Genomic DNA, 21,980 nt, shown 5'->3' on the forward strand with positions numbered 1-21,980 from the left:
GCCTCCGAGAGAAGACATAGCAGGTAGCAATGCTTTTAGAATTTGGTTTTAAGAAAAAACAAGGCTTCCACAAACAATGAGCAGTGGCACAGGATAAGTAGAAAGGGTGTCCATCCTAATTTGTTCTGGGAAATTAAAAAGCTTCTTTGGAACACACAGCAGCATAGCTGGCCTGTGGTGAGAGCAAATAGGTTCTTCTGGTTGCTAAGAGACCCATCATTTAATCTCCTTCTCCTGATCAACAGCCGGAGCTCAGCAGAATGAAAGATTTTGATAAGGCTTTGAAAACAATGCCAAATCCAACACTGAAAAATTCTCACCTTTCAGATAGACAGTCCCGTGAGAAAAAAGAGTCTCCCGCCCGCCCCCACCCTTTTCGATCTATCCTGCAGCTAGAGAGTGAAAACATTACTCTTTCTCTCTCCCTCCTTTTGGCCCACCATGTCGAACACTGCATACCTCAGGAACCTGATTGTCCACTGGGAGCACTGTGATGTTGAAGCAGATTCCATGCAAAGTACCTCCATGCTGGTTACTGACGGACACTGTGAACTGCACATGTCGAGGTGTGGGACCTATATCCTGCATGGGTGGCATGTAGGCCACTTTCATGTGGTTCACAGCATGCTGTGAAGCAAATTGAGATGCACATATGCACTGATTTACAGAGATCACAATGTTGGAGCAACCCAAGCCCAAGCCCCCCAACAATGCTATTTGATATGGAACATGCTAAGTATCACCATAGATGGAGAGATTCCCAAGGCTCTTCTCTGTAAGCCCCATTGTCTACACATAAGAGGAAATGGATAAAGTCAGGCAGTTTATCAAATGGTGGAGACCAAGCATCTCTGCAAAAGGTAAGCTCAGACTTTACCCTATTCTGCCCTGCAGTTTTATACTAACACGAGCTGTGTGTGCCTGCGAAGCCTGTTTCCATACTAATAAAGTTTGTGAAACAGTAGCACTTAGCCCATTTATACCGTCTAATCATGAAGAAACCAGACATAATTAGCCCCAAACCACAGATGTCTGAAGCTTGAGTATTCATATACCAGATTCCTATGGGGTCTGCAGAGGAGGATCTACAAGAAGAAGCAAAAGGATCCCGAAGGATTGGGAGAGTGGCAAGTATTATGGAATGAGCTACATCCCAGAAAAATGACACAGTACATCTGGAATTCTTAGAACCTTGGAGTCTGAATTAATTTAGAAATGGGGCCATTACAGAGGGATGTAGAGGAAATTCTTGAATAATGTGGGTCCTGAATCCAATGCGACTGGACTCCTTGTAACAGGAAGGGACTGATAGGGGGGAGCCTTGACTGGCAGAAGGCAAAGCTGAACAGGGTGTATCTACAAGCCAGGGACTGTCAAGAATTGCTAACAAATCAGATGCTAAACCACGGGGAGGGAGAGAGGCCTACAGGGTTCAGAAGAATACAACCTGCCAATGCCACGATCTCCTGGCTTCCGGAGAAGAACTTCCTGGCTTCAGGAAGAACAGGGCCCTTGTTCTGAACTATAAAGTGCATGGTGGGAACTAACACAGTAGATGAACACACGACCTGCATTCAGTGTAATAGGCACGGGTCCTGAAATCGGTGCCCTGCCTGCCATTGGCAAAAATGATGCAAAGGCTTGTGGATTTACATTCAACTTGAAGAAGCCTTTGAAACAGAGGTCACATATTTACCAGATGCGTTCTAACACAAGGATAAAGACAGGAGAAACTGGCAGAAGCGACTGGGTTACAGACACAACACTGGGCACACCACACCTACACAGAAGCCATACTGCTTACTGTGTTAGCCAGGGTCTTTCCAAATCTTTTTACCTGAGTAAATGAGTTCAGCCCTGGGGCTGTGGGATTCTTGGTTGGCTTTGGTATGCTGTCCACCATGAACAGCTTCCCAGCATCCAAGTGCCTAAGAGAAATGCAGACCACATAGGCTTCATTTTGGGGCCAGGTCATGCCAAGCTCTCACAACCAGAACCACAGGTGGCTAATATCTCAGATTACTTCTACACCATCTGTATGACCAAGACCAGTATGCCAGACCCTTCCCTAGCCCCCTAAGCTAATGCAGGTAGCCCATCTCCAGAACCCATTGAGTTTCCATCTAATTATGTTTCCTTGTGCTCCAGAGATTGTGTTACACCAGGAAACTTTTCCCCAAATTGCACCATGCTTTAAATATGCTGGTAATAAACCACCTGACGTCAGACGCTAGAAGTTTGATCCAGACCAACTAAGTCAGGCTCACCTCTTCATGGTTCATGTCCCTGCCCACCATGATGCTTGCAATGATACCAGCATCAGAATCCGTTTTGGTTTCTGCTTTTTTAAACACTTCATTGTTGGGAGAAAAAGGATGCCTCCTCTTTTTAGTCTCTTTACGTTGGGGGCATTAAGTTTGGCATCATCTACACCACCCCTCATCATGACGGAACAAAGGTCTTCGCTGTCTCGTGATTTAAAGGAAGCCTTAGTTAGCCTCCTCCCAAGTATTTCTTCACTGTTGTGTATATGACACTAGACTAAGGAACATTTATGCTACCGTTTTAAACTGAGATTATAAAATATGAACTCTAAATGGTCTGCCATGTCTAAAAATATTACTTTGCAAACATAATAATAATTTTCTTTTAAAAGAAAAATATTTACTTTAGAAAAATGGTATTTAGACTGTTTGGTTTATGCCATGCTGTGATGAAAACTACAAATTGAAAGGCAGTCACTGACTGTCACTCACTGAGTGATGGTAAAGACAAATTTATGATAAAGGTAAGTGTTAAATTAGACATAAGTTCAAGTCCACCCAGTGAAGCAACTGAATCATACGGCTACACACGAATGCTCTAAACCAGGGGATCACACAGAAGCTTGACAAAGTCACCTGTGGCTGGAGGAGAAGCATGGAGGGCGTGTTATTGTGTAGACAAGCTCCCCACCATGCGATTCCGTGTCTAGGAAATGTAGGTGCTTTTTAGTGATGTAGGCCACTTCCGTTTCCTTGACAATCAAATGCCGGGATATGCCGGGAGCTTCCTTGGGAAGCTGGTCGTCTACTGGAGTTATATGGACCATCACCACCTGGAATGAAAGCACACAGCTCTATTAAATACAGGAAGGCACCAAAGAGAGCGCCCCAGGGTCACCCAGGAACAGTTAAGGTGACTTTTCCAACGCTCATTGACAAAATACTTCTGTTAAGCTATTTAGAAATTACTAAGGCTTTACTCATCTGATTTCACATTTTAAAATTTAATCATCATGCCAGAGATGGTGACACACAACTTTCATCCTGGCACTCAAGAGGCAGAGGTGGAGGATCTCTGTGAGTCCAAGGTCAGTATGGTCTCCATAACAAGTTCCAGGATAGTCAGGAATACACAGAGACACATTATATATTTATACATATGCATGTGTATTTGTGTGTACGTATGTATGCATATCACAGATCTACCTAATCCATTGGACATGTTCCTGCTTCCTGATCCATTAGGAAATAGGCATGTAGAACACAAATGCAATCCTGATTTTATTTCTCCATCTTCTTTCTAGTCATAACCTCTGTTCCCTCACTCTACTCCATCACTAATCCTGGACACCTTGTTGTTACTCTTGGTTTCCCCACCCCTATCCGATCCATTGCCAGATTTCCTGTACCACCCCTGTAATGTCTTCCCTTTGCGGATGCAGCATCCATGACTCCTTGTTCTATACTTGCTCTTCTGCACTTTTCATCAACTTGCTTTAACTTAAAAACACACAAGTCAAATTAGTTAATTTGCTTCCTCTAAAATGTTAAAATGGCCATCTAGAGGTAATATTCCTCTAACTCTAGCATGATACCCAAGATGTTTCTTCAACTTTATTTTTTATTGCCTTTCAACATAAATTCAACAGACTAGTGGCACTTGGTGGATGGAACCCCCTTCCCCACCCTCAGATTCATATCGCATTGTCTCTTCAATCTGATGCTCTCTTCATACTCCCTCTAGGAAGTTGGTTCCTTTTGCTCTTATGGGATCTTCTAGCTTCATCTTCTAGTCTCTCGGCTGAAAGTGTTTCTGAACTTGGTTTCTTCCTTGCAGTTCTGTTGAATGTGTTCACCTCTCAGATTCATCTTGGAACTTTGCCAGCAATGCAACAAAGTGTTGAGATGATTGGGTCAAATGGGATCTGCTCCCGTGAACGGGCTAGATCCCTATAAAAGCATTTGAAGGGTAAACTTGTCCTTCCGTCCTTTTCTGCCTTGTGTGGGTACAGAGTTTGTCCTCTTAGGAGGACACAGCAACAAGGTACCACCCTAGAAAAAAAGGTCTACCCTCACCAGACAATGACTTGGACGCTACCTTGACCCTAGACTTTCCAGTCTTCTGATGGTAAGAAATGTTACTGTTGTCTATAAATTATCCAGGTATTTTATTACAGTGATTAAAAACTAAGGCCAGTTATCAAAATAAAAGACTACAAAGACAATGATAATTCTAGTCTCCCAAATCTACGTCATGATTTCCCCCCACCTACAATATTTTTTTCTAATCTACAAAGTTCAGAAATCCTCTATGGGCCCTCACAGCGATAGTGTGGATCTGTAAGGCTCTCCTTAATTGAAAAACTGGATTTAATAAGGAAACAATAGTTATTGTGCCTTCAAAGAGACCATTTTCCATGCTAATTTATTCTCCAATGTGTTCTTTATGAACGAAGAATGGGAGAGCATGCTTTTTATCCCCTGTAGTAATTCTTGGTGGGCGCATTTTTCAACGTGCTTTATGATAGCCTAAGTTGATGTGTCTTTACATATTTATGCACGCTCAAACAATTAGTGTGTGTGTCTGTGGGCAAGAGAAATGCCATTTTAGCAAACTCCACAGAGAAATAAAAGCATTCTCATTGTGCTGAAATCTGTTCATAACGAAGATATTATTAAGAACCCATTCCCAGGCAGAGTGGGAACCAGTTTTCAAAACAGTCACCAGCCACTGTATTCTAGCTTCCCTCAAATTCTCCAATGTCCTTGTGGCACACACAGACAGATGTACAAGGAATCAGAATAACAAGAAAAAGGTCTGCATGCCAAGTGACTCAGTCAGAACCTCACCCTTGGATTCAGGCTCTGTAATTACACTTCACCAGGTGACATCTGACTTTCTTGTGGTCTGAATTCTGGATCCTCATGGGCTCTGAGCTCTGATTTTAGCTTGGTCTTTATTTTTCTTTGTTTGAGAATACCCAGTGTCATTTCTCAGTACCAAGAATTACTTGCACTGTTAGGGGTGGCCACTGTATTAACTACAGTAGTTTTGTGCAAGCTTTTAGGAAAAGACAGTAAATGTTTAACAGGACAACTTTTAAATGCTGATGACAGAGAGGAGTGGAGATGCTGGGTAAATAGGTGGGGTGAACATACAATCTGAGCTGGAAAAACAGTCACCCCTTAGTGTCTGTAGAAAATAGACTCCAGGAGCTCCACTGCCCCACTGGGACTCTGTGGATATTTCCATCCCTTATATAAAATCTGCTGTATCTGCACTGAGCCTACATGTTTCCCTTTATATACTTCAAATTACCTCCACATTGCATATCTAATATACTGCAATTGTAATATAAATAGCAGTGGTTCATATGGCTCAGGGAATAAATAAATAAAACAGCATGCGCAGGTTCAGAACACAGGCGATTTAAAAATATGATCTACCATCAGTCTGTTAAATCATTGATGGAAAGCATACAATATACGGGGGGTGGGGCACCTGTGTTTAAGAGGAAAAAATAACAACAAAAATCTAACCCACACACTGTATGAACACAAGATCACTCTGTAGGCTTCCCACTTAGACTCTCTTCCCTCATCCAGAAATACAAGAACAGCAAAGCAGGGAAACTCGTTAAGTATGTTCCTTCACAATAAACTAAAACATCCTGGGGTGGGATATATGGTTCACTGGTTGTGAGCACTTACTGTTCTTACAGAGGACCTAGGTTCCTAAGAGCACTTTCTGTTCTTCTAGAAGTCCTAGGTTCCATTCCCAGCATCTCCATGACAGCTCACAGCTATCAGTATCTCCAGATCTAGGAGGTCGGATGTTCTGTTCTGGCCCCCACAAGCACTTGAACATCCATGCGCATATTTGTGTGTGCACCACACACAAATAAATAAAAATAAACCATAGTAAAAGAACCCATCCGTTATGTGGAACAAATTTAGTGCCAGATCTGTAGAGTTTACACAGTTTTACTTGCCTGGATTTAGAAATAATTGTTTCAAGAGTTTTCATTAACTCAGTCTCTGCTATAGACAGGTGTGATATTTATCTACTTGTATATGAATGACATGATTTCTTAAATGTTTAACAAAGAAAAAGAAAGAAGCTTTGAGAACTTGACTTCTGAGAAGACACAGTCTTCTAACCATCCAGATGTCCTAACAGCAGCTTCAGCAGGTGCCCAGGAGATTTAGAAATAGATCCTGCTGTCAGCTATCGTTCTGAGCTACTAAGTCAACCACCATCTCCTGTAAGAGCTTAACCGAGAAACAAGAGGTATGATACACTGACGAAACAAGGCAGTAATTACTTTAAAAGGAGTTGGCTTGTTAGAAGAAAGGAAGCAGATGAATTCACAGTTTTCTTTGTAATGTACTCCCCAAAGGCATCACTGACTTCCCCAGGTCCCAAGCCTTGTGATGCCATTCTTTCAGATCCTTCCCTTCAGTATGTCCTTGTCAGCAAACAAGGGTATAGCTTGGCCCTTTGCACACAGGCTAATATCTGTCTGTAGTCTTCTGGGAATCCATTATAGCAATAGAACATGAGCATTAACTATTCTTTCCTAGGCACGAGAATCGCCAGAGTCCACGTATATGCTACCTTTGAAGGTAACAGGTATAAAATAAGCAGCAACAATATCGTACAGAGTCCATGGTCACTTAACTTCAATTGCTTCTTTGGAAATTTGGCCCCTCCTCCTCACCACCATTTCCTTGCAGAGTGCATACCACCACAGCTGCCCATATGCTACACTGACTCCCATCTCCTACGATTTCTATGTGATGTTTGCTTCATCTTATTTCTGCTTACTGTAGACTTAAATTATATCCTCTGCAGCCAGATCCTCCGAGATCTTAAAATTAACAATAAGTCCTTTTCTTTGTTGAGTAGTTACCAGGTGCTCAGTGCTTTCCAAGCCATATGTCGCTTTCCCACAGAAACTTGTAGAAAGCTTCCTTCTATCATTCGCTTGAAAGATGAGTAGAGAGGACCAGAGGTTTTGCTGTACCGTTGAGAAAGGGAGAAAAACTCAAGAAGTCTCACCCTTGACTCTGTAATTCAAATACTAGCTTTTTTAAAAAAAAGGTTTTCTTGGGTGTTGAGAAGCAAGCAAATTTGTGAGGTTGTCTATGAGAGAATTTCATAGCAAAGTAACCTTAGAAACAGTTTCCATCAAAGTGCTTTAGAAAAGGCATCGTCCTGGGGGGGGGGGGGGGCTTATTTTTGCCGAATCCATTGCTCCTCAAACTTTGAATCTTGAAACTCACTTTTGCATACTTTTCAATAACATCTCCTAGCGCCAACACTGGTGTGTTAAAACTTTGGGAAGATGTTCTGAAATTGTCTCTCACCTGTGGCACTGAGAGATTTGGAGGTTCATGGCTGTCCCACAGGACAAATTCAAAAGAATCTTCAAAGATTTCTCCACCAAAGTGACGATAGTAAATGATTCCACTGAACAGGTCTCTCTGAAGGAAGCCAGAGACAGGATATCCTAAGGGGACCACAAAATACCATACAATTTTAGGTGCTGAGGTGCAGTGAAACTCTACTCACCTTTCAATGTCTTCTCTGCCTAGTGTGTTGCATAATTAAGTATTTGCATTAAATATTTTTAACAAAACTTAGAGCAGTAACTGAAATTGCCCTCTCTCAATGTGAAGATCTCACATGGAAAAATAGTTTTAAGGAATAGCTTTTATTTCAAATATACTGAAGAACACTTCCTGCCTCTGCCTCCTTCAGCAAATCCTACCGGCGTGCGCCACCACAACCGGCTGAAGAACACTTTTTATTTAATCTACACGGTCAAACTCTTCACACCAAAACATAAGCAAATATATTAATAAAATTATTTGAGTAACCATCTAGAATGAACTAAATATCTCCCTTCAGACATTTTTATTCTATTGCCATCCTTGGATGACTTAACTTTTAATAGCATGAGAGCTATCTTGAGGCTTAGCACCAGAACTTTCTAGGCATGCAGCCTTAGGCAGTAGATTCTCAATGTAAGTCTTAAGCTTCTTTTGTATAAGATGGGAATATTATAAAATAAATTATATATGTGTGTGTGAAATTATAAAATAATACTTTGATTTATAAATGTGATGTCTACCCTTACACAAATTTGGCCGCAATACAAAGTTCTTTGAAAAAGATTCAATTCAGGGGCTGGAGAGATGGCTCAGTGGTTAAGAGCACTGTCTGTTCTTCTAGGAGACCTGAGCTCAATTCCCAGCAACCACATGGTGGCTCACAGCCATCTGTAATGGGATCTAATGCCCTCTTTTGGTATGACTGAAGACAGCTACCAATATATGTAAAATCTTTTAAAAAAGAGATTCAGTTCGGTCCCCAGCTCTGAAAGAGAGAGAGAGAGAGAGAGAGAGAGAGAGAGAGAGAGAGAGAGAGAGATTGATTCCATTCAAAGTGTCCTGTCTGCCTACATCTTACCTATCAATCTTGGCCCTGGCTTCTTCATGATCTCCCCAGCCTGTGGGAACTTTGTGATATTGAAGAAGATGTAGTCATCACTGGAGTCCATGTCTGAAGCTCTCAGCATGGACCCTTGGATCAAGATGGTCTTCCCCTCTTCTAGTTCAATCACGACATTGGTTATGAGGAATGGGGGACTGTCATCTTTAGGCAAGATGTTGATAGGAAACTTGTGATGGCTGCTGTGTTGGCCATCGAATATCCTGAAAGCCACAAAGTCTTTGGTGGTATCACTGTCATCATGATGATAGCGAACAACTCCAGCCTGAAGATCAGCCACGGTGAAGAGAAATCCTTTCCCCTCTGATGGAGAGAGCAGAGGTGGTACTGAGTGGTCAAGGGAGCAGAGGCAGCCGCTGAGAAAGCAATCATTGCGTGGCAGCGAGCTACGCAAAACAGTAGCAATGCAGATGCTCCTAAACTCACCACCAGGTTAGGCACCACAAACCATCATGAACTGGAAGTGTTCTAAGTCAAACACATATGGAATAGTCCCTATGACACCCTCAAACTGTAAAAACGAAAAAAAAAACAAACAAAAGCAAAGTCATGAGTTGAGGACAGTTTGTAACAACTGCAGCTCAGTGCGCACTAGTGTGTAGCATCTAGTGTTGGATACTACCTGTGTGGACTTGAGACAAGTGTTTGACACTCTGCGAAACTGGGAAAGTAATATGGTTATAGCTTATTTCAGGTGTCAACTAAGAGTTACCCAACAGTTATGAATCTAAGACAAAAATTCAGAGGCACAGTGAGCACACTGTATCATCTATCTGTCTGTCTGTCTGTCTGTCTGTCTATTTATGTATCTATCCTCTCTCTCTCTCTCTCTCTCTCTCTCTCACACACACACACACACACACACACACACACACGCAGAGTCATCTTCTCCTCATCCCTAGCCTGTGTGGGCCTTTGGACTCTCACCCACCTCGTTTCCCAGGACTTTGACCTTGGATTGGACTGAGAATTATTTCATCAGCTCTCCTAGTTCTCAAGCCCCAGCCAGGACTGGATTACTTGATGGGTTTTTCTGAACATAAAAGGTAATTGTTTTCAGAAACAAATCTGTTTCTCAGTCTCCGTAGACACACACACACACACACACACACACACACACACACACACACACACACACAAAGCCATCCTTATATATTTGAATGCTCGCTATTGTTTTTCTTTGGCAAATCCTGCCAGCCATAAATCGATACAAATGGGTGTGTGTGCCCATGTGCATGGCAGCACGAGAGAACTGGAACATCAGTAAGTCTCTGAGAAACATGGGTGAACTCTCAGGTCACTGTCATGACATGGCAGCAAGCACAGGGAAGCAATCATTCCAACATTTGGTTTCAGCACCAAATGGGAAACTATTAGAAATATAATCTCTTGGACTCTGACCTGAGCCTAGTGAATCGGAAATTCTGCAGATGACTTCACAACCTTTGTTTTACTAAACCTCTCCTCCCAGCATGAGCTTATGCTAAAGCCATCTCTCCAGTTCCTTCCACTTTGCTTTTTGAGAAGAGTCTGTCACTGATATCTGGACCTCATGGATTTGGCTAATCTGGTTGACTAAGAAGCCCCAGGGATGGGATTAAAACCACACACCATTACACAGGCCTTTTCTGCAGCGCTGGGAATTGAACTCAGGTGTTCATACTTGATCAGTAAATGCATTGCCAACTGCATTATCCCTAGTCCTATGCTTTGCTTTTGAAGAGTCCCTGGGTTCAATTTTTAAATCATTACCTCTTACTGTAAGCCGTCCATGCTGCAGACCACCAATGGTGACCAACTGCACAGCACCAATGTCATCATTGTCCACGATCTGAAACTGTTCCCAAGTGATGGCCCGAGACTGCCCCTCTAGGAGATTCAAACCTATAAGAAAATACAGAAACATGTCCTATGCAGTTCTGTGCATCCAATACATCCGTTTAAGCTTAATGAGTTCTCACTCATGAACCTATCTGAAAGTCATATTTTTAAATGTTTTTCATGAAAGCTGAGTATTGCTTGTGTTTTTAGTAAACATTGCTCTAATTTCAGTCTGACAATCTATTCCTTAAGATGCATCCTTAACAACCATGATGGTGTCTGAAACTAAATACTGAAGGAAAGAGCAGAAGTTAGGATCACAGAGGTCCCTAGTTTGAATGAGTCCATAAGGAACTTGTCAAAGACTCTATAATAGTTTAAGTGGACAAGAGTCAGGAGGAATTTTGCACATGACTTATGGAGCATACACATCCCATAGGGTGGGGAATGCATAGCACTTCAATATCCTTGTAAAGAGCAACTGTACCTGGCAGTGTTTAAAGGTATTAAATGTAGAATGCTTGGCACTGTGCAAAATAGAATGTACATTAGTTTAAATTTTAATTAGAGATAGATTTATGCACTAAAGGAATGAAATAAAACGGCTCCTCAGACTCGGTGTGCCAGAGGAAGATTGTAGAGTTTCATTCACTGGTAACAGGAAAATCAGACTCTGGATGAAGCACTGTGTCACCGTCAAGCGTTCTTAGCTTTCAGTAGAACTGGCCCTTTCCTCATCCACCTCAAACTCTTCTCAAAGACAGTGGTTGCATCGCTTCATAGAGACACCAGAGCAACAGAGAACCCCGTATGTTTTACTGAAAAGTTGTGACCAGCTCAGCCAGTAACAGTCCGAGCTGTAGCTTGGACTATGAATCGTCACCCAAAGGCCCACATCTCACACAGGGCTGGTCTCCAGGGTAACAGTACTGAGAGAGCTGATAGCAGTTTTAAGAGGCCTTGGGATTGATCTAAGTCACCTGAGCAAGTCCTTGAAGGTTGACTGTGGAATTCAGCCTCTCTCTGTGTCTTGTTTTTTTCTTGCCCATGAAGTATGTAGCTTTGCCTCTCTACAAGCTCCCGTGCGCTATCTCACCACAGCCCCAGAGTGACAGGGCCAGCTAGCCATGGGCTGGATGTTCTAGAACCATGCTAACCGGCTTTCTTTGTAAGTCGGTTGATTACCTTGAGTATTGTTATCAAGACATCAGACTAATGCCTTTTCAGGACAGGGTCAGTATATGAGCTACCTCTAGGTTTGTTTCCTGGGGAAATCAGGCTAAGACATCTATGGCTGTAAAAACAAACAAACGAAAAAAACTGAAAGAAAGAAGTGAGAATAGGGAGGGGAGAGGAAGAGAGACCCTAGAAGCTAGAAAGGAAGGGGAGGGGCAAGGGAGAGGAAGGAGGTAAGAGGAGAGTAGGCATATGCAAATGATTCCATGGCTGCTGAGAAGCCCCGCCCTCCCGAGAGTCTTGAAGCGGTGCTGGGGACGTGTGCACACACAACACAGCAAGGCATCATGGGTATATCATAGGAGCACCCAAGAAGACTAGAAGGTAATCAACACATGAAAATGCTGACCGCAATTCTATCTATATTATATGTAGTGGAAAAAATGAAGTTATCCTATTTAATGTATTCTCTAACTTTTCAATAAGAGCCGACACCAAACTCATAATATGTGAAAGTTCATTTTGAAAAGGATTGTAATTTGTACAGCAGCCAGACCCAGACCTGCAGCTCCCTTGATGCCTCTGAGAATCATGCATCACACAGATGATTCCATCTCCTCACTAGAACTCAGTAACCTACATAAAAGTAGCATTGCCACATTGGTCGATCAGTTCCTTCATTTCTCTCAGTATCCCTGGAACAGCCAGAATTATAAGTCTAAACAGACTTGAATTCAGACATGAGTGTATTCCTTCTAGCACAGCCTCAGCACGGCTTGGAAGTTCGTTTTGGAAGTCATTGACGGTATTAGTGAAAAAGGAAAAGCCATTTGCAGTCCACATTTGCATCTGATCTAAATATACAAATCACATTCCTGGCCTACTTGGAATCGAATGGCAGTGTAAAGGCCCCTTTTTAAAAGCTGCTTAAGTTCTTAATTACTTATTTTGGTTTCCATGCAACCCAACAAAAACAGGACAGTGGGTTGCGGGCTGCACCTTGCTCCCGCGCCTCTGCAAAACCTGAGTTGGAGACCTTGTCTCTCTGTCTTACTGTCAGTCAATATCACAAGAGTCACTTTCTCCGTTCAGTTACAAGGGACCGTGTTTATGGTCTCTCTCCCAAAGAACAAATATAGCTGGAAGACTCAAGGATGCTGGATTTCAGTTTCTCACCAGCTACTAAGAAAAAGAACAGAGCTACCAGTCTGCTGCTCTTGGTCATCCACTGCCTCGTGGATGAAATGGAATAAAATGAGTTTTCTGACCTACCCACTTCCTTGCATTTCCCTTAGGACCACACCCACACCTGTATTCCAGGACACCCGAGGTGCATTCGTGTCTGCTGTTCTGATGGAGATGTGAACTGTGATGGGGGCGCTCCTCTCAAAGAAGAGGTCGTACACCTCCAGCTCCATCTGGAAAAACAAGATTAGCATGAACCACACACAGATACACTCAGACTTAAAGACTCGTCAGTTCTGGGCTACACGTACACACACACAGATAGAGAGACACATATATATACACAGACATATAGGCACACACTTACGCATGCGCACACACACACACACGCACGCACACACTGACACATACAGACACACACAGATACACATACACACATATACAGACACACATACGTACACATGCACATGCACAGACATGCACACAAGGCAAAGAGGGATGCTGTTCTCTTCCGTTTCAAATGTAATTATCTTTTTAAATTTAATTTTATAACCAATTGAGAAAGATGGCATATAAATCACCACTTTTAAGTACACACAAATTTACCAGATTGCATAACCTTCTCCGAAATGAACTCCACTGTTTTTCCAGGTCCTCGTGCCCATCACTATGCCTTCTCCTTACCACCCAGCCTGCCCAAGTGCCAACATCTGTTTTATGTGTCTACACAATTGCCCTTTCTAGACATTTCACTTAAATAAAATCTCACTGTTTCCAGTGCAGGGCTATTATGAACTATTTCATTAAGACCTCTGTGTGGAGCTGGAGAGGTGGTTCAACGGTTTAGAGCACTGACTGCTCTTCCAGAGGTCCTGAGTTCAATTCCCAGCAACTACATGGTGGCTCACAACCATCTGCAATGGGATCTGATGCCCTCTTCTGGTGTGTCTGAAAATAGCTACAGTGTACTCATATAAATAAATATTTAAAAAAAAACAAATGAAAAAAAAAAAGACCTCCATATGAACAGGGTGTTATTTTATTACTGGAAGTAACTTGTTTTATGAGGTCACTCATTTCAATCCTAGGTATTACTTTTGGTTGTTATTTTTTTTAAATAAGTCACAAATTTTTATTGTATAATTTGTAACAGCTACACGATCCTGTAAAAAATTACAACATCGTCTTAATTAATATTTACAGACGGTTCCATAAACAAATTGGCAAAAACAACCCTCCCCAACTCCTAGTTATATATGTATTTATAAAAACTCCAGGAATATAGCTGTCACTTCTGAAAAGCACATTAAATACTAAAATCCAGCAAATGCAGAAGTTGAAGGGGAAGAAAAAAAATGTTGACAACAGGCTACTTGAATTTCATCACAGATTCCACTGTTTTCAGTGTAGCTTGTAAAACCCAAAACTTCTGATTTCTCCCCGCTTGTCTGAAAACGGTCCAACAGAGACTGGACTGGTGACCCACAAGTTCTGTCTCCATGTGCAGGAAGATACTCAGTTCTGTTCTTATCCCATTCGGCACCAGGTTCCACACTTGCTTTCTTTTGCCCTAATAGCATTCTCACTTTCCGCTGGATCCTACCACAAGGCAGACTCTCCATAATCTCACTGTGACCCTCATGAGGTTCCTGAGGACTACAGGGTGGAGTTCTAGCCTTCATTGTTAGGTGCTCTCTTGATGAATTCACCGTCACTAGGTCAGAATCATGACCAGTCCCAACAGGAAGGCCCTTTTCTTGCAGATCTTTTGCTGTGTAATATCTGCAGTTAATTTTGGTTGGGGTAGATTCCTTTCCGTACTGAAATAAGAAACGTGTCCACACGACTGTGGCCCGCGTGGAGTGACACCTCCTCTCTGGTCTACATCATTTCCATCTACAGTTATTTTATGTTCAGAACCAACACGCATGCCTTCCTGTTTATTGCCATGCAGAGGTAGCTGTTCACAATCCTGCTTCAAGTCAGGCTCACTTGCCTTTGTCATGCTCACTGGTGTCCCTACACATCCTTTAAGTCCAGGTGAAGAATCGGTTGTGGGTTCTGAACCAAACACAAGCTTTTCTTCAGGTTTCTGGGTTTCTTCGCATTGGAAATTCTGCTCGAGCAGTTGTCCATTGCTTTCTTCCACATTCTTCTGGAAACTGGGCTCCAACAGTAGCTTTTCCTTTGGTTCAGAGTTTTTCAGGACACTTGCAGAAACAGAAGACAGGGATCCAACACTGTATCTTATTCTTTTCCTTTTAGGTTTGTCTCTTTCATATCCCACAAAATCAAAACTTAACTTAGATACAATATTGTCAAGGACTTGATAGTGGTTACTCTGTGCAAAGGTCCTGTGTTTCAAGATCTTCATATTTCTGCAAGCAACATTCCTTTTTTCTCTTTTCCTTCAACTGGACTTGAACTGGGGTTCCACATTTATCGCCGTCCATATTAATTCTGAGTTGAGGCTGACCTTGTTTCTGGATGCTAGATTACTTATCCATACAGACAGACGGCAAGGCTTCTGAAGAAAGTAGTTAATACAAGTCATACTGGGGAGCTGAAGGTAAAACAGCTTGTAAGTCTGGTTCACATCTTCAACCTTTAAAAAAGACTTCTGGAGTCTCCCTGTTCTCGCCTTTTGTATTCCAGTACCAGCTTTTCCCCTGATCCCTCCCAGGAGTGCTTGGTTTCTTGAGTGCACCCCCTGCTTTCCTCTTCTGTTCAATGTAGGATCGAATGTCATCAATATGAAGAATCTTTACTCCCCGTGATAAGGCATTTGATAATATACTATTAGCAGGAATAAAATCATGATCCAGCTTTCTCAGCTAACAACTTTCCTCGGCTCAAACACAACCTGTCTTGTGGAACTTCCAGCATGGCCGGGATGAGGAGAGGTGGTTTCCCGGGTATATGCAGATTCTGGACTTGGTATAGGAGAAACTCGACCCAGTGTTTGTGCATACTTTGCTTCCTTTTTACTTGAAACAAGACAACTGATAACTTTGCTGAGAAACTCTTCAACTCGCCCTCCAAGTTCCTTTATGTCTTTTTGTAGCTTTTCACATATGGTGATAGAAGGCAAGTCAAGGTAAGATATTTTCTCCCAAAGTGGCTTATATTTGGAATTGTCCAGTCTGTTATCAGTTTTCAGGGATTTCAAAGATGGTCTATTCTTTTCATTTTTGTCTTGGATGCCACCCAGGAGAGGTGCTTTGCTGTGGATCCTCATGGTCTCAAGGTTCATGGCAGCCACCAGGCACCTACATGCTGAGTCCGCACCGGGAGCCACATGGGACAGCCGCGAACACAAAGCTCCAAGGGCCCACCAGTCCTGGCCTCGGCGCCGGGCGGCGTTCACTGGTCAAGTTTCAGGGCCGGTTCTGGTGCGGCACTTTTGATTGTTTTTAATTCTTTAATTGATCATGATGGTATATATTTAGGGTACAGTATCACACAGACATGCATGCATGATACATACTGTGCCCTAATCAGACCAGGGTAACTGCATATCTGTCCTATCATCTCTTGTATGTATCATTTCCCAATGTTGGGAACATAAACATCCCCTACACAAGCTATTGTGAAACACATACTTTAGTGTTACTTATTTATTATTTTTATGTGTATACGTATGTAAGAACATGGTGTATGTAGAACATCTACACTTCAAAGGCACAAGTCTGAGTGTGTACAAGGTCAGAAGATGTTTTGTGTCCTGTTCTATCTGACTGATTTTCTTAGGACAGAGTCTCTCACGGAACCTGAAGCTAGGCTATCAGCCAGTAATCTCCTGTCTCCACCCTTTCCATGCCCCTCAGGACTGTAGCCCGGTGTGGACTTCGGATTTCTCTGGATAACTGAGAGCTATAGCCACATGCAGTCCATCTAGATTTCAATATGGCAGCCGTGGGCTGAAACTGAAGCCGCCATTCATCAAGATGCAGAAACCATTGCTCACCAGTGTCTCATCAGGAAGTCTCGAACTGTTCTACATTGCGATTTGCAGAAATCACGTCTCCTCTGAGAAACTGAGTATCTAGCAGGCCCAGGAGTTAATAGAAACAGACTTTCGAATACTTTTTTGAGATCCACCATGCTGGACACTTCTTTTCCCTTCCTTCTTACCTTGTAATGTCTCCTCTCAGGGTGGCTGTTGTTCGGTGGCTGGTAGGCAACTTGCATGTCACTGAGATCCTTCCAGGTAAATGAAGAGATGGGTCTGGTATGATCCAGCAGGTGGGTCACATAGCCCTGGAGTGGGGCTTCAGTGATGTTAAACACCAGCAAGGGTTTCGGAGTCTCATCCTCCTCACAGTCCAGCACGGAGGTTGTCAGAGGGGTCAATATGAACTGGTCCACCTCCAGAACAAACATGGCCATGAAAGCAGCCCTTGGGGCCTGGTTAGGAATGCCAACTCTGATGAAGACAGGCAACCACGCGCTCTCTGACTTTTGAAGGAGAGAAAAAATGAAACGGAGAGAGTGGTATGAATGAAGTTGTAATGTGCAGGGTTAATGTCAAGACATGTACCAAAGCTACAGACCTAAGGATGCCCCAGCTGTAACCACAGCTACATGTTAGAATCACCTGCGGACCACAGGGACCGACCTCCACGTGTTCACTTAATTATTCCAAGGAGGAAACTAGAAGACTTCCACTTTAGAGCTCCCAGTGAGTCCGTTGTGCACAAAAGGTTTGGAATGGGAGCCTCTACTTTGATATCAGAAAGAACCATGTGGGTCACTGTATCTTTAAAATTTGTGTGTTTATTTTGGTGTGTGAGGATATGCATCACATTCATACAAAAGCTGACAGAGGTCAGGAAAGGGCTTTGGATCCCCAGGAACTGGAGGTAGAGCTGGTTTTTGAGCCACAGTGTGAGCGGTGGTTCTCTACAAGAACAGAGTGTTCTTAACGGCCAACTGTCACTCCAGCCCCATGATTGCGTCTTCGGAGGCTATTATTTGTGTGGTGTTAGACAAGTTTTATAATTCCTAAATTTCATGTTTCTCTCACCTATGAATGAAAACTCTAGACTCCTATGTATTAAATGAAACCACGAGAGTAAAGCACCAGGCGGCGTCTGGCACAGACACCATGTGCTTTCAAAGAGGGCAGGGAAAGGCTGGGGAAGGAGTGTCTTCACCCTGTGAACTTGTGCAACTGAAACAGGATTGTCCATTTGCCTAACAGAACAAGGGAGCAGCAAGTTACCACTCAACTAGGCATGCATCCTCCCCAAATGAGGAAGTTCGAGGTCTTCTACAGTCGTCAAAGGGCACCATGGCACGTGAGGTCCCAGTGGGAAGAAGCTGAGGGCAGTAGATCCTTGCTGCTGTGGAGCTCATGTGACCCAGTATTGAGAGAAGCAGGCTCAGCGATCCAGGTCACATTTGTCCCACATACCTGAACTCTAACACACTTGGTGTTAGGAATGGAATGTTCAGGCAACTTCTTCACTTTATCTAGGTGAAAGACTGACGGATGGTATCCTGCATCAGACTCGACTAAAGTTCACGAAAAGGAAAAGAAAGACGAAAGGAAGGAAAAACAGAAAGAAAGAAAGAAAGAAAGAAAGAAAGAAAGAAAGAAAGAAAGGAAGGAAGGAAGGAAGGAAGAAAGGAAATCAGATTTCAAAAGGAAACAGCCTATATATATGTGTGTGTGTGTGTGTGTGTGTGTGTGTGTGTGTGTGTGTGTGTGTGTACAGCCACCAAAACTAGATAATATCTATGATGCCAAGAAGTGTTTGCTGACAGGAGCCTAATATAGCTGTCTCCTGAGAGGCTCAGCCAGAGCCTGACAAATACAGAGGCAAATGCTAACAGCCAACCATTGAACTGAGAATGGGATCCCCATTGGAGAAATTAGAGAAAGGATTAAAGAAGCTGAAGGGGCTTGCAACCCCAAAAGAACAATACCAACACAACCAGAGCTCTCAGGGACTAAACCACTACCCAAAGACGATACATGGACTGACCCATGGCTCCAGCTGCATATGTATCAGAGGATGGCCTTGTTGGGCACCAATGAGAGGAGAAGCTCTTGGTACTACCAAGGCTATACCCCCCAGTGCAGGGGAATGTTAGAGGTGAGGCCAGAATGGGGGTGTGGTTGGGGAAGGGAACACCCTTATAGAAGAAGGAGAGAGGAATGGGATAGGGGGCTTATGTCCTGGAAACTGGGAAAGGAAATAACATTTAAAATGTAAATTAAAAAATCCAAAAAACAAAGGTAAGAAACATGCTATATTCGAAATGTATATAAATCTGTTGGTTCCTGACTCTGGAATTCTCTCATTCACTAGAGGAATATAGATAAATTGAGAGAAATAAGAGATGGCTTCTCTGGAGAGCAGGATGTTGTGCAGGATGACGGCTGAGGCTGAGGCAATGCCATGGCCCTTGTCTCAGACATCCGGAGAGAATGTTCCTGGTAGAAACTTACAAGTGGGGCATGTGCAGGGCTGCTTCAGGGCCCACCCCCAAGAAATCGAAATCATCAGAAACAGAAAAATGATGACTTATCCTCATTTAATACTTGGGAGTCCAGAATTTCCACTTCTACGCTGGAATACCTTGAGATTTAGGAGTTCAAGACATTGTTAGATTCAACTTGACCTTCTGTCTGTCAGCAAGTGACATGTGCGTACTCCCATGTCACATGGGGCAGAGGGCTGCTGTGGGGTCATCCTGGATCCTGGCCTAAGAGACCCATCCTTCATTAAACTGGAGAGATGAATCAGATTCAGGTTAGGTGGGGTCAACCCTGCCTTCTAAGACAGAGAGATAGGCTCTGAGCTTTCAGAGAAATCAGGAAACTGCCCCTGAGGCGACAAAGCCGCTTAAAGCACCTGCTAGGCCCAGAGAGCACGAAACCGTGTTCTATCAGTTGCTGAGAGGGAAGGCCTCTCTCCCCACTGCCCCGACCCTCTCAGTGCTCTAGCCGAAGCACCAGCTCAAAGGTTCACAAACTGGCCAGCAACATCGGGGAATAGAGCCATTCAAAAGGGAATAAGAAGAGACAACTCTCTTCCCCCCAACAAGCAATATTCTAGGTAGCCTAGGGATCTGAGTACCTGCCCATGATGTGTTACCGGAAAACAACAGTAAAGATGTGTTGTGGTTTTAAAGGGCTAGGACTGAACATTGAAAACTAAGTGTAGGGCTAAATCTAAATAAAAGTATTCTTTGAAATGTAAAAACCAAAAAAGGAGATACAAACATCTATAGTACTTAAAAGATCTACAATGTAAGAAATGATAAGACCCAATAGCTTCATGTTAGAAATGAAATTGCCAATGGTGTAGATAGAGCCTGAGAAGTGCCAGAAGAAATGATTGATCAGATCAATCTTCACGAAGCATAGGGAGGACTCCAAAGAGCCCCCTGCAATGCTGGCCTTTAAATATTACTATAGGTTAAAGAATGTTAGTTTGCTTTCCTGTGGTTCTGGGGATCAAAACCGCACTCTGTGTGCTAGAAAAGCACTGGGACACTGAGTGAGTATTTCCAGCCTGTGGAGTACAGCATAAAATTAAACACATAAAGAGGAAGAGGGGACTTTCAAATAGGTAAAAATGAGTTTGTGAAATAGATTGTATTCTGTAAGACATGTGTGTATGTGTATGTGTGTGTGTGTGAGTGCATGTGAATGTGAGTGTGTGTGTGTGCATGTGTGTGTGAGTGTGTGTATGAGTGTGGGTGTATGTGTGTGAATGTGAGTGTATGTGTGTGAGTGTGTATGTGAGTGTGTGAGTGTGAGTGTGTATATATGAGTGTGTGTATATGTGTGAATGTGTGTGTGAGTGTGTATATGTGTGTGAGTATGTGAGTGTGTGAGTGTGTGTGTGTGAATGTGTGTGAGTGTGTGTATGTGTGTGTGCATGTGCGTGTGAGTGTGTGAATGTGAGTGTGTGTGTATGAGTGTGTGTGTATGAGTGTGTGTGTGAATGTGTGTGAGTGTGTGTGTGAGTGTGTGTGTATGTGTGTGTGCATGTGTGTGTGAGTGTGTGTGTATGTGTGTGTGAGTGTGTGTGTATGTGTGTGTGTGTGTTACTGAGAACCAAATCCAAGGCTTTGCACATGCTAGGAAGACATTTTCTCTTCAACTGATAAGAACACATGAACAAGATGATGGAGGAAAATCCGCATGTATCCATCATTAGCATAAAATACTTTATATTTCCTTAATCAAGACAGAAAAATCCTAAAATTTTGAGAAAGTGCCCAGCTATATGGACCTCAGAGAAAAGACACTTGGGATTCATAGAAAGATTGGAGGTAAAAGTGTAACCCGAGTTTATGATGTAGAGAGGGACCAGAGTTGACGGAGCCAAGGCGAGAAGCTTTGGAAGGACAGTGTGAGCAGCTGAACTGGATAGACTCCCCGAGACGAAAAATGCCTTCGAGCAACATTATATTTAGTATTGTTCTGGTCAAACCAGTGTGGAGGAGAGCAGAAGTAAAGAGAATAATTACAGAAAAAGGAAGGCCCAAATTATCATCATTAGTGAAGATATAATTATGGTCTTTTGATGCCCAGAGAATTGAAAATTTCTTAAAATAATTGAATTTAGGAAAGAAGCCAGATAAAAGAAAATTATACCAAAAAGTTGCTCTCCTATTTATCATCAATAGCCAATGGAAAGACATCATTCTGTTCCTGGTAGTTCCACAAGAACTTCTAGGCACTGCATTTAGTAAATGCTCAACTCGCACAGAGCAAAACTTTTCTTTCCATACACATGAACAATGACATTTGTCAGAGGGTAGTGAGGTGCTTATTCTGAATAAGAAGACGCAGCATGGCAAAGTTCTGCTCCTCCTCCTCAAAGAATTGTCAGTTTTAGTGTAGCATCAGTTAAACAATCTAGAGGCCTTAAAAATCACCTAATTATTTATCTGGAACCCAAATCAGGCAAGAATGGTCAAGAAAATCGTAAGGATCAAGGGTGTGAAAACCTTCACTGCAAGGAATTAGGTCTAGAAGCAGAGGTGGGGTGGGG

The 21,980-nt window shown here is 42.8% G+C and overlaps 1 protein-coding gene and 1 pseudogene across 2 annotated transcripts in view; both read right to left on the reverse strand.

The window, feature by feature from the left end:
- Positions 1 to 21,980, reverse strand: part of Frem1 (Fras1 related extracellular matrix 1) — a 148,264-nt gene that overhangs the window by 85,984 nt on the left and 40,300 nt on the right. For both annotated transcript variants that reach the window (NM_001411535.1, XM_039109508.2), the window contains exons 6-13: positions 17,098 to 17,421; positions 13,088 to 13,196; positions 10,534 to 10,665; positions 8,740 to 9,084; positions 7,635 to 7,777; positions 2,901 to 3,097; positions 1,838 to 1,928; positions 460 to 627 (exon numbers count right to left, since the gene is read on the reverse strand). In NM_001411535.1, the coding sequence (NP_001398464.1) occupies positions 460 to 627; positions 1,838 to 1,928; positions 2,901 to 3,097; positions 7,635 to 7,777; positions 8,740 to 9,084; positions 10,534 to 10,665; positions 13,088 to 13,196; positions 17,098 to 17,421 (1,509 nt within the window). The remainder of the gene's footprint in view (positions 1 to 459; positions 628 to 1,837; positions 1,929 to 2,900; positions 3,098 to 7,634; positions 7,778 to 8,739; positions 9,085 to 10,533; positions 10,666 to 13,087; positions 13,197 to 17,097; positions 17,422 to 21,980) is intronic.
- Dbf4-ps1 (DBF4 zinc finger, pseudogene 1) lies at positions 13,928 to 17,077 on the reverse strand (annotated as a pseudogene).

Source organism: Rattus norvegicus, chromosome 5, assembly GCF_036323735.1.
Source record: "Rattus norvegicus strain BN/NHsdMcwi chromosome 5, GRCr8, whole genome shotgun sequence".
Taxonomy (NCBI): Eukaryota; Metazoa; Chordata; class Mammalia; order Rodentia; family Muridae; genus Rattus; species Rattus norvegicus.